The sequence below is a fragment of the Cololabis saira genome, chromosome 7 (assembly GCF_033807715.1).
Source record: "Cololabis saira isolate AMF1-May2022 chromosome 7, fColSai1.1, whole genome shotgun sequence".
NCBI lineage: Eukaryota > Metazoa > Chordata > Actinopteri > Beloniformes > Belonidae > Cololabis > Cololabis saira.
This window is the reverse complement of record NC_084593.1, coordinates 32,695,517-32,707,268: the sequence shown is the minus strand read 5'-3', so window position 1 is coordinate 32,707,268 and position 11,752 is coordinate 32,695,517. Positions and strand designations below refer to the sequence as shown.

The 11,752-nt window shown below is 39.0% G+C and overlaps 3 protein-coding genes and 1 non-coding gene across 4 annotated transcripts; 2 read left to right on the top strand and 2 right to left on the bottom strand.

The window, feature by feature from the left end:
- The first annotated feature begins 989 nt into the window (after positions 1-989).
- Positions 990-4,573, top strand: pttg1 (PTTG1 regulator of sister chromatid separation, securin). Its single transcript, XM_061726359.1, has 6 exons — positions 990-1,102; positions 1,985-2,074; positions 2,164-2,303; positions 2,399-2,480; positions 3,557-3,712; positions 4,406-4,573. The coding sequence occupies exons 2-6, from the start codon at positions 1,990-1,992 to the stop codon at positions 4,489-4,491; spliced, it is 549 nt and encodes a 182-aa protein (XP_061582343.1). The 5' UTR covers positions 990-1,102; positions 1,985-1,989; the 3' UTR covers positions 4,492-4,573.
- Positions 4,574-4,707: 134 nt separating this feature from the next.
- sowahd (sosondowah ankyrin repeat domain family d) lies at positions 4,708-6,131 on the top strand. Its single transcript, XM_061726358.1, has 2 exons — positions 4,708-4,848; positions 5,013-6,131. The coding sequence occupies exon 2, from the start codon at positions 5,116-5,118 to the stop codon at positions 6,085-6,087; it is 972 nt and encodes a 323-aa protein (XP_061582342.1). The 5' UTR covers positions 4,708-4,848; positions 5,013-5,115; the 3' UTR covers positions 6,088-6,131.
- Positions 6,132-7,306: 1,175 nt separating this feature from the next.
- Positions 7,307-11,020, bottom strand: rpl39 (ribosomal protein L39). The gene is made up of 3 exons (XM_061726357.1): positions 10,928-11,020; positions 10,551-10,654; positions 7,307-7,526 (listed from the first exon to the last, which is right to left on the bottom strand). The coding sequence occupies exons 1-3, from the start codon at positions 10,928-10,930 to the stop codon at positions 7,478-7,480; spliced, it is 156 nt and encodes a 51-aa protein (XP_061582341.1). The 5' UTR covers positions 10,931-11,020; the 3' UTR covers positions 7,307-7,477.
- Positions 8,219-8,351, bottom strand: LOC133447785 (small nucleolar RNA SNORA69). Its single transcript, XR_009782947.1, has one exon. It is a non-coding gene; the product is annotated as a small nucleolar RNA SNORA69 (small nucleolar RNA).
- Positions 11,021-11,752: the final 732 nt, after the last annotated feature.

Sequence of the window (11,752 nt, the reverse complement as noted above, 5' to 3'; positions counted from 1 at the left end):
CGACTTCCGAGGTAAATGGAACGCAGCATAAACCCCATTAGGTAAAAAAACAGGGTAGATTAATTAGCAGGTATTGTCAAAATTACAGGGGAAATGGTTTGTACAGATAACTTGTATACGTCTTTCATTTAATTCATAACAATTAAAAGTGGTCAAAAACGTACAAATGGTGTTTTTGTATTTGAACAGAATAAATAGGATTGCAGTTGTGTAGATCTTTCTAAAGTGTATGGTAAGTAGTAACTCTGGGTGGTGCTATAACCATACCCTTCAAGTCTCCCGTTTTGGCCATGAAACTGCCATATTTTACCCCTCTTTCCCGTTGTCCTTCCATATTAGTATTTTCCCGTAAATTTTCCGTTTTGTGATAATAGTTTTGAAACAACAAACTGAATTGACATTAACCTCGCGAGAACTGGCCCCTGCTGTAGCCTGGTTGGCAGTTCTCGCGAGGTTAGTAGCGATAACGGGAGCAGAGCAAAACACCACTGCTCTGAACGGGAGCAAACTCGGAACAACAAATCAGATGGATGGATGTAATAAGAGAGAAGAGGCATTTCAATGTGTATATAAACTGAAAATATTTAAAATAAATAAGTGTGCTTTAATTCCCATTGTGTTAGAAATCACATACATAGAATTTCCACAGTATTTCAGTGTCAACAAAGGTCGGACTGTCAGATTCTGAGCACATAATTGTAGTTTTTAAGTGGTTGACAGGTAGATATATTAGATTTTTTGTAAATCTGTCTTAAAATGTAAGATACTGGACCTCGGTTGGGCTGGTGGGACCCTTTAAATCCAAAACTTGACAGGTATGGCTATAACTGAACCATAAACTACATAAAATGTTACCATATTACCTTAATTACACTGTAAACCTCTCTTAAAATAGTTGTCCAATAGTGTATACCCATTTTTAATTGGAAGTTTTGGATATAAACAGCACTGGAAATAAACGCCCATGTAAGTCACGTGACGTGCAGCGACCAATAGCGTGAAGGCACTGAATTTAAAAGAGAGTCGCGTGTGTTGGTGGCGACAAACAGTTTCTAGCATCAAGGAGGTCGTGAAGGAATTGTTAGCAGCTTTTGGTACTAAGGTAACAACATATCAATGTTATCTTTTGCAACTTTAAGTGGTTTACAGTTTAGTTTACAGCCTTAAATTCAAACTTTCTCAGCCCGGATATGACTGACGCTAGTTAGCACAAAGCTGCATTTTAATAATCAAACGCAGCGGTTCTTGAGGGTTTTTTTCTGTTTTAATTTGAACTGATTATACAAGTAAATTAACTTTTTTTTTTTCCTGTTTCCAAAAGCATCGTAAAGTCGCAGCTGACTTGTCTCAAAGCTACCGTTGACTGTTTGTTTTCAAATGGCTATAGTTATGGAAAATTGTATAATTGTGTGTTTGTGTATAGGAAACGCATTACATTGTGTTATTTATTTATTATACACTTAAAAGTGTATATTTCTATCGTGTACTGTAACATAATCAGCTGATTTGTCCACAAATGCCCACACTTTGTATTTACTGTTTGCTTCTCAAGCTTAGTTTTTAAATCTGGTTATCAAAGAGGTCACAGGGCAGAGAAACTGGAGCTGAAGTTTTTTTTTTTTTTTTTTAATTGGTAGATTATTTTTCTGGCCATAAAGATAACTTGGAATTCTTCATATTTTGCCTGCTGTGTAAGTTGAAATTGAGTGGTACAAATGGGATTCAGGCCCTAATTGCTGTGGGGCGATAACTTTCTATGCTAAATATATTTCTACTACACAAATATATTAAAGTCTGGTTGCAGCAAAATGATAGAGGGGATTTCACTCCAGCCACCTGAAGTAGGGTTTAGATAAACACCTAAGGGTAATTTCTGTTTATGGGAGATGAGCCAAAAGGTATAATATGGACACTGCAGCTTTAAAAGGATTTGAGGGGAACTGATCATTGTGGTGTAGATGCTAACGCCACCTTGTTTTTACAGATACAATGGCAGATATCTTTGTGGAGCAAGAAAATGCACATTTTCAGCCACCTTCTCTGAAGCTACGGCAGAGGCTTCCGTCTGTTCCAGGTATGGAACTACTATTCTGATGCTCTGCTATTGATGCCACTGTTTGTTATGGAGAAGTCTACAACGTTCTCTTTTTTTCCCCCCACCAGAGAAACTACTGAAATCTCCTATGATTGGAAAAAGCATGAACACCCCACTGAGATCAGGTCGTAAGGCTTTTGGGATGGTCAACAAAAATTCATCAACTCCAGCAGTTGCTCCTAAGGAAAAGAGACTCTTGAAGCCACAGGTGTGACTAATCATAACAGCATTTTAGCAGTTACGCAAGACTGATTACCAGCTCTTAATCTTGAACTGTTTGAAGTCAATATTTGTTCCCAATAGGAAACCAAAGTCAAGCAGCTGCCTCAAACCAAAGTGGAGGAGTATCCAGAAATTGAGAAGTTCATTCCATATGACCCACTAGGTAATCAATGCCTTCACTTTTAACAGAACTTTACTTTTGGATTTGTACCAATTAAGTTACTTTTTCTCTCAAATGGTATGTAGACTGTTCTAGTTTATGATTTACAACTGCATGCCCTTGGATTTAAAATAATGTTCAGTCAGAAATGTAGTGGCTATTCTTCATGACTTGGTTGCTTTTTATGCTTCTACAGTATTGTGGTATAAGATGGATGTAAATTGTTACTGATTTCAGACTGGCAGTACTTGTGAGCTCTGGGTTCAATTGTACTGTTTTCAATGTACCAAAAATTCACAAACTGCCTGTTTTACATGCTAATGCCATCAACTATCGGTGAATTCATAAAGGTTGCCTGATTTTTAATGTTCAATAAAATAACATTGCTGTGTATAGAGTACAGCCTCCACCAACCAAACCGTCATCTTGAGTCCTAACAGTGAGGCTCAATGTGACAAGTGTTGAAGGAAATGAGATGTCTTTTTGGGACAATGTTTTCAGACGCGCATCCACACTTAGGTGTAGCGTTTTTTTTGTGTTAAACAAAAGTATCTATAGATAGTCAGTTATGGCTTTTGCAGAAGTACAATGCTGGAAAAAAAATTCCATGTGGTGGAAGAGAAGAGGGCAGGGTGTCAAACATCAGATTTTAAAAGCTTATTATAAACCCTTTACTACTGCAATAGATATGATTGAATGTACGCTCTTCATTTTCAAGCAATTTAGTCCATATTTTAATGTAGTAAGGCTCTTTGACAAGGTTTTGCTTGGCAAAAGATGAAAAGCTGATCGTTGAAATTTTCCAATAGTGGCAACAACTCATCTTAAGTGCAAAATACAATGAGAAATGCAGTCAAGGTAGCTGTAAGATCAAACTAAAAACAAGACTCTGTGAACCAAGTGGGATCACAGAGTTTGAAGGCATGCACTTGAGCTTAGCTTTATGGACAGAATGATGTGCTTTTCAGTTTGACATAAATGTGTTTTCTAAATGACAGAACTTGATGACAAGTGTGACATTGGTATACTTGACTTGTTTGTGCTCTGATTCATTTTAAATTATTTATTTACATTTTCAGAGTTTGAGAGGTACAGTATACCTGATGACTTGGTTTTATTTGGTGGCTTGGCTCTACCTGGATTGGCTTGTTTCTCTCCACCTCTGTGTGAGGAAGACCTGGAAAAGCTTGATCCACTTCCAGAGCTGTCACCCATGAAGATGCCCAAACATTCAGGTAACGATCCACATTAACTGTAAGAGTTAAGATGTATAACTATTGGTTATGGTTTAATAATAATGTGAGCACAGGGAGTAACAATATGTCAATCTTTTGGCAACTCTTTAATTTTGCAAATTGTGAGACATGGTTGGTTACTTTTTGTCTGAGGAAGGGGGGGTATCATTTTCAAAACATGATTAATATCGCAAGTCTCTGACACTAATGTCGGAAACAAATAGGTGGGTTAATAACTCTGCAAGATCCCAAGTTGTGGTAACTTTAAGCTTCCAACCTAAAACTCTAGCTTGGGATTTAGATGTTAAATGGTCATTTTTGCCAAATCCTCTTGTATAGTTAACATAAGTTTACAATTTGACACTACTGGAAGAGTTGCCTCTAGTAGAAGGGAGATGAATCTTAATGTATTGCATATAAAGCAGTGTTTTTATTCTGCTTTAAATGGAAAAGTAAAAGCCATAAAGTTCAGAATCAACACAAACATAAACCAGTCTCCCTGAACTAGGGAAAATGATCAGACCATTACATGGTAATGCTTTTAGTAATTTAACTTGGGCTCTGTGTGATCACATTGCTCTCAAATTGTAAACCAAATGCAGCCTTTTATTATGAAGTTGTGTAACTGCAATTGCTACCTGACCCACAAGCTGAGTTATATAATCATTAACCTGACTGCATCCTCATTTTCAGTTGACTGTCGGGACCTGAATTCCTTTCTTCAAACACTTGACGAGCTGACCATTGAACTTCCTCCAGAGCCATTTACTGACGACTAATCTCTATTGTCCTGTTTTTATAGTTTTGTTTTACTGAAATGTGGTTTTATGTTTACTGAAATAAAGTTTTATCTACACTTCACTGCTGTAAACCAGTTTCTAATGAAGTATGAGGGGGAGCGTACACTTCCTGCTTGTGAAGTCTATGGGTGGTCACATGTGAGGGATTCTAGCCATTGGTTTTGGCAGAGATCAGAATGAACTTTGTCTCAGTTCCTCTTGTGAACGGAAAGTAAACTGTTGGAGTGACTGTTCTTTTGTCCGCCATTTGACATGGAACTTGACTGACTTAATGATCTGTACATGTGTCGGCTTTTGTTTGGGAGTCGACCTGTTTTTGTTTTCTGACCAGAACAGGTGAGTCAACACGGTTGTGGCGATGGGTCAAATGGTGTAAACTCAGACTCAGGAGGACAGTTGGGATATTTAAAGAGGCGCTCTTGGTGTTACTTGCACCAAAAGTTATATCTATGGGACCCAACCCCATTTTCATAAAATAAATGCGCTTTATCACTCAACAGGAAATGCTCTGAGCAGGGGGGGAATTAATCCGAGACATCTTCAGGGTGTAGCCTAAATAAAAGGAAGTGGCCTTGAACTGGTCGGAGAAAAGCCAAGGCAGCAATGTATGAGAGCGGATCTGGCTTTGCTGGATCCAAACCAGCTGTCAACAATGCCGACGCCCACGGCAGGGACAGGGAGGCTTCATCCGCACAGAGCAGCGTTGTGGAGCGGCTGTCCAGATATGGCATGCAGGTCATGCCCGGCGCGTTCACGCGTAGGTCGAGGCTGCAGAGGCTGCAGGAGGTCAGCGATGTCTGTGCAGCTGGAGCACCGAGCAGGGAGCCTCAGGAGAGGGGGTCGCTCACACCCTCCGTGCGTAAACGATACCTGAAGGAGTTGCTGTTGAATAACTCCCTCAGCAGCGCGCTGTCGGCGCAGAGCCACGGTGCCAGTTTCCAGGAGGACACAGACTGGGCTCTGTCCCCCATGGAGCACGCGTGGATGCTCTCAGCGGTGGAGGGGAGCTACGACACCATCCTGGACTTCCTCTCCGAGGACCCCAACGTGTTGACCAGGAGGGATTTCATAAGCGGGTACTCGGTGCTGCACTGGTTGTCCAAGCGGGGCCGGGACGAGACCCTGATCAAGGTGTTTCGCTATGCGGAGAGTGCGGGCGTCCCGGTGGACGTGAACCTGCGGGGCAGTGGCGGCCTCACGCCGCTGCACGTCGCCAGCATGCACGGGCACTACATGGTGGTCAAGCTGCTGGTCGGGGCTTTCGGCGCCGACGTGGATGCCAGGGACTACAGCGGGAGGAGAGCCTGGCAGTACCTGCGGGGAGACGCCCCGGCGGAGATGAAGGAGCTGCTGGGAGCCTGGGATGACCAGCACAGCTGCGCATGCGCCGCGCAAAGTGCCAACAGGAACGTGAACAACAACTGCGGGGGGTCGGTGGAGCAGACTGGGGAGGAGGGCCACCCCGGTGGGACTGATGGAGGGAATAACTTTGAACACAGGAGGAAGAGCACCTGGCCCTACGGGTCTTTCAGGAAGCTTTTATCATCCTTCCCATTTCTTGGAAGTAAGACCTGAGCTTGTCCAAACTGCAATGGAAAAAATAAATCTAAGCGTATGTAAATATATTTAAATCTGTGATATTAACAATTAAAAATGAAGTTTGTTGCTTTAAATGAATGCATCTAGTTTTGAACTTAATCTCTATTTGTTCAAAAAAGACATTTAGCATTTTTTTCCTTAAGCAGTATTAATGTAATCCCAGGCAATCTTTTCATTTACACGCCTTTCCTTTAACAATTTTAATCTATTGGGCAGATTGACACACGTTTAGATGAAACATGCTTTGTTTAAGCAGAACACCACAGTAAAAAATATCTGGCTTGATCTACTTTTAAAAAAATTAAGGCAACTTTTTCACATGAGATTTTTATGTAGATCAAGATAGACTAGTCTTTGTATAAACTACTTAATTTTTAGTATGTACAAAATTAATTTGCAAGTCAACTTAATTTTGGTAAATAAAGTGAACACAATTAAGTTGACTGTACTTGCAAAATGTATTTACATACAAAAAATTAAGTTTATACAAAGACTAGTCTTTCTTGATCTACATATCATGCAAAAAGTTGAATTTTTAAGTAGATCAAGCACAATATTTGTATCAGTGTGCCATTTCTACTTTGTCTCTAAACTGGCAGGACTACCAAGTTATTTAACTGCAAACGTCTTTCTTACCACATCTTATTAATAGTCAGAAATGCAGTATAAGCACATTCAAATGCTCTTTTCAGCCAGAAACACTTCAAAATGTACTTTTTCCTCTTGTGCAATTTCCTCTCAACTGCCCCAAATGAAACAGAAGTAGGGCTGACAAGTTTTCTGTAAACACATTGGTTGTTTATACTGTGGGCCTAATGCTGCTCTCAAGGGAGTACCAAGTTGCTTTGGTATGTGAAGACCTCCTGAAACTTAAGCTTAATTTGTATAAATACTGCTTGTAATAAATGTCTTATGCTCAACACATTTTTTTCTGCTTACAAGTATGCCATTTTTAGTATTACTGCTTACATGAAAACCTTTCCCTCTAGTTTGTCTCGCCACTAAATTACTGTTTTCAAATAGTTGTATGGTTCGCCTTTGGACTTGAAATGCAAATCGAACTAGAAAAACACCCAAAAAGCCTATGAAACAGCTCAAGTGTTTTACCCTTCAACAGGGGCCTGGTTTGCAACACACTTGTAAAGGTATAAATGGATGAGAAGGCAAGGGGGAAAACAAATCTTATCAAACCACATTTCCAGTTTGAACACAGATCTTTTATTGTCAAACATGAGCATAACCAGAGTATCTGTACAAAATAACTGCTGCTCCCGATGACATTTCTCCCTCCCTGCAGCAAAAGCCAGCAGCGGGAGTTCCTGGCAGACGTCTGGATGGAGATGCTGGGATCCGCAGATTTACTTGTTTACAGGCCGAGCTTGGTCCTTCTCCAGTGTCTCCTCTTGGAGTTGTACCTGAAATCACAAGCACACAAAAACAATGAGCACGGCAGGAAGTATAAAGCTTTGAAATGATGAAAAACAGGTTAAAATCCATATAAAAACACGGTCCTAGTCAAATAGTCACCTCTTAACTAACTTTCTACTGGTTTTAGTTTAGAGCAGTGTAATAACCAAATACCCTAATGTTGTGCTGCCTGAGTTGAACCGAGATCAACATTTAATAGAACAGCTTTTATTAAAAAAAATAAAGAAAAAAAACAGCCAACAACTAAAACTTTGGTGATCCAACACCTTGAGCACTGTGGACAATCGGTGTCATGAAGTCAAACCAACTTCAAAAATGATGTATGAAAACTATTTCTGCAAACGTAATATAATTTTAAAGTTAAATGCATTTATATATTAAAAGCAAATTGGTAAAATATCCCTATACATACACATTCAAACAAGCATGAACATTGAGGATAGCTTCAGTTCTGTTATTGCTGCTTGAGTTTCAGAAGACTCCAAATGACCATAATTGCCCATTTTCAGAATATTATGGACCATGTACAATAAATTGGCATCTGGTTCCAATTCCCCTTTTAAGAGATAATTTGATCCATCATCGCCTTCTACGAGTACTAAATCTCTGCAGCAATTACAGGAATGTCCCAAAGCTATGCAGCCTGCAGTTCAGCCTTTCAAGCAAGCAGTCAACTAAGAAGTGTTCAGCTACAGAGTTTCCTCATCACCAGGATGGTGAGTAGGGGCATTAGCTCTGCAGCAGACATGCTCTCAGCAGGGTTAATGACAGCACTTTACTGACATGAAGTGCTGCAATTGCAGACCTGCTTTTTCCAAAGTGCTAATCAGATAACCATTTCTACAAGTAACAACAACAGCTCAGCGATGCATGCAGCACTTAAAACTATTAAATCTGACACCAGACAGAAATACAAGTTGGTCACTTTTCAGTGAAAAAGTTTGAATCTATATTCAGTGGCCAGCTTACATAGGCTATGTTTACATTACCGTTCCGAATCTGATTTTCAACATTTCTGATTATCCAGTATTTCAACATGACCATCTTACTAGTATATGTGCTAATCTTGCTCAAATTATGTCCTTTTTGAAGTTTTATGTATAAACCAGTCCTAAGATTTCCACTGAAAAATGATATAAATGAATAATGTTTCAATTAAAAATGACAACTACTTCTTCCTACAGTTGATTTGCTGTATAATTTATGCTTTTATTTTCTAAACTCAGTTTACACTCTACCCCAAAGTGGAGGTTCCCGGTCTCACGCACACAGGCCGTGCGGTCCTGAACCAAGAATGCTCACAACAGAGCTAGTTGTGTACGCAAAGGCCGGGGCAAACTAAGTATATTCCAGGCCTTAGAATGGATGTAAACAAACCATAAGATGGTGAATTGGCTTTGCTACTCACTGAAACGAAGCCACGCTGCAATTTTTCTGCAAATTAAAAAAAAAAAAAAAAAATGCCATAGACCAAGGATGGGCAACTCCAGTCCTCAAGGGTCACTGTCCAACATATTTTAGATGTTTTCCTGTTTTATGGTTGTTAATTTGAATCAGGTGTGTTAAAGCGGAGAAACAAATAAGTAAATGCAGGACACCAACAAAAGCATGCAGGACAGAACCATCGAGGAATGAAGTTGCCCATCCATGCTGTAGCTGGAGGACACTTGTGTACACTCCTGTTATATGGTCAGGTGTTGCCACCAGTTTCAAAGCAGACAGCTAATGGGGGAATCCCCTGAAACTTGTGTCCTCCTGGCAGATGGCTGTTATTAAAAAATAAAGACTCTAGATATAGTCTGGATGTGCTAACAAACAGTTTAGGACTGGCAGTGTGAGGATCTGGCTTTAATAATACTGTATGTAGGCTCTGCAATAACCCTGTCTCTAATTTGTACAAAAGTACTATTTTTGTAACTTAAAGCTTATGGACATGTTGAATTATACTCTTATAACATTATGTTATGTCAACTTGAAAGCTGGACCTGTCTGAGACAGTTTCATAGTATTGTAAACATCTAAAATAAAGAAGGTATAATTATTCTATATTATATTAGACTGACTACTGTTAATACTGTGAAAAGTTAACCCTTTTATGAAAGGGGATCATTTCATTTGCACACATTAAAAGGCAAAGGTGTCAAGTAAAGAAGTACAAATACTTCATTACCTTACTTAAGTAGAAATGTTGGTTATCTATACTCTATTTTTCAGATGAATTTTTACTTTTACTCCTTACATTTTCACGCAATTATCTGTACTTTTTACATTTTAAAAACAGCCCCGTTACTCTATTTCATTTCGGCCTTTAAAAAAAAAAAACTATCCAGTTAAATTGCTCCATCTGGATAGAGTGAATTTGGTTGTGGTTGTTTCAGATGTTCTTGTCCAGTTTTGTTCTTACATCCGTTCCCTCAGATTCCTGCAATTAAACTTGGATGTACATTCCAATAAAGGTTAGGATAAATGATAACAAGTTTAAGCTTTTTGCACCATTACAATACTTATAGGCAACTAGTCATCATATCTTCTGCTCTCTGAAACACATGTTAATGCTCAATAGTACACACATATGGTTTTTTAATATATTTGCATTATACTAAGATGCATTCATTTTCAATGGCTTTTGTCCTTAATGGCTTTTTCCCCCTTACATTACTTTTACACTTCAAGTAGTTTTGAAACCAGTACTTTTATACTTTTACTTGAGTAAAATACTTGAGTTGATACTTCTACAGGAGTATTTTTAAACTCTAGTATCTATACTTCTACCTGAGTAATGAATGTGAATACTTTCTACACCTCTGTTAAAGGTAGCATACACTCATTTAAGACTCTTCTCGTCTGTAAGGCGCGAACTGATGGAGCCACGCGGGCCGGTGATGTTTATCTGAGCTGCAGCATATGGAGCTGGTCCTGTTTAGTGATCCACGGTGCTTATTCTGAGAGAAACACAGGACCGTGTCCTTGTTCCAGCTGCCGGTCCAGGCAGCACCTGGCCGGACACTCACCTGATCTTGTTGCCGGTCTTCATTCTGATCCACTGAGGAATCGGCCTGTTCTGCTTCTGCTTCTTGGCGAGGAAGCGCTTGATCCTGAACGTCTTGTGGGACGACTGCAAAACGACAGAACCCGATCAGTACAACATTTCTGTCGCAATGTGAGAACTAAAACACAGTGAGGACTCATGCATCACTAGCCCCGGAGGGTAGCGCTCAGCTAACATGCACGGCATCAGAGTTCAATCAGCGTTTAACATCTTCAATTTCATCTTTTCATCCAACATACAGCTTTAGTATGTACGAGTGGTGTGTTATACCATCGCTCAGCACTTCAGAATTAGTTTACAGTCTGTTCTAACATAGATGTTTAAAGATTTAACTTTTACCATTTTGCCCACAGTCCTTTCCCGACTATGGCGGACGTTGAAGAGGAAGAAGGAAGTGACGTTGGCGACTTTAAACAATAATCCTCCGCAGAGCAACGACACCTAGTGGTTATTAAGCGCCACTACAACGCATTGTTAGTGTAAGGTTTTTACCTTACGAATATATATATATGTGCGAATAATGTTATATGCTTAGGCACAAACATTACTTCCTCAAGTCGGTTCAAAGAGAAAGGTACCAGGCATTTTAATCATAAGAAAAGACATCACACAAGCCAGAGTTTAAAGTCCTTGTTGAGCCGCATTTTGTAATAACGGTGCATTTTGTAATAAACGTCCAAAATGTAATAACTTTTTCATTTCATTTTGTAATAAAGCCACATTTTGTAATAAACTGCCCCATTTTGTAATACATTTTGCCATATTATGTAATAAGTTTTTTGGGGAAGATTATTATAAAATGCACTTGCAACTTTTTTATTTTCTAGGAAATGTAATAACATGGTGCATTATGTAATAATACCTATTATTGTTGTTTGTTTAACAATGAATTTATACAAGAGTGACTTTTGTTGTTTTTTATGCAATTTCCCTTAGAGCTATGTAGCCCAATAAATCTATGTATAATACTCCAAATATAACTTTAGTTGCCTATTTGAAGTCTGGAATTATATAGGCCAATAACAAACAAATAAACTATGCTTTAGAATTGTTATTACATAATACACCATGTTATTACATTTTCTAGAGAATAAAAAAGTTGCAAGTGCATTTTGTAATAATCTTCTCACAATGTGATAATTTATTACATAATGCGGCAAAATT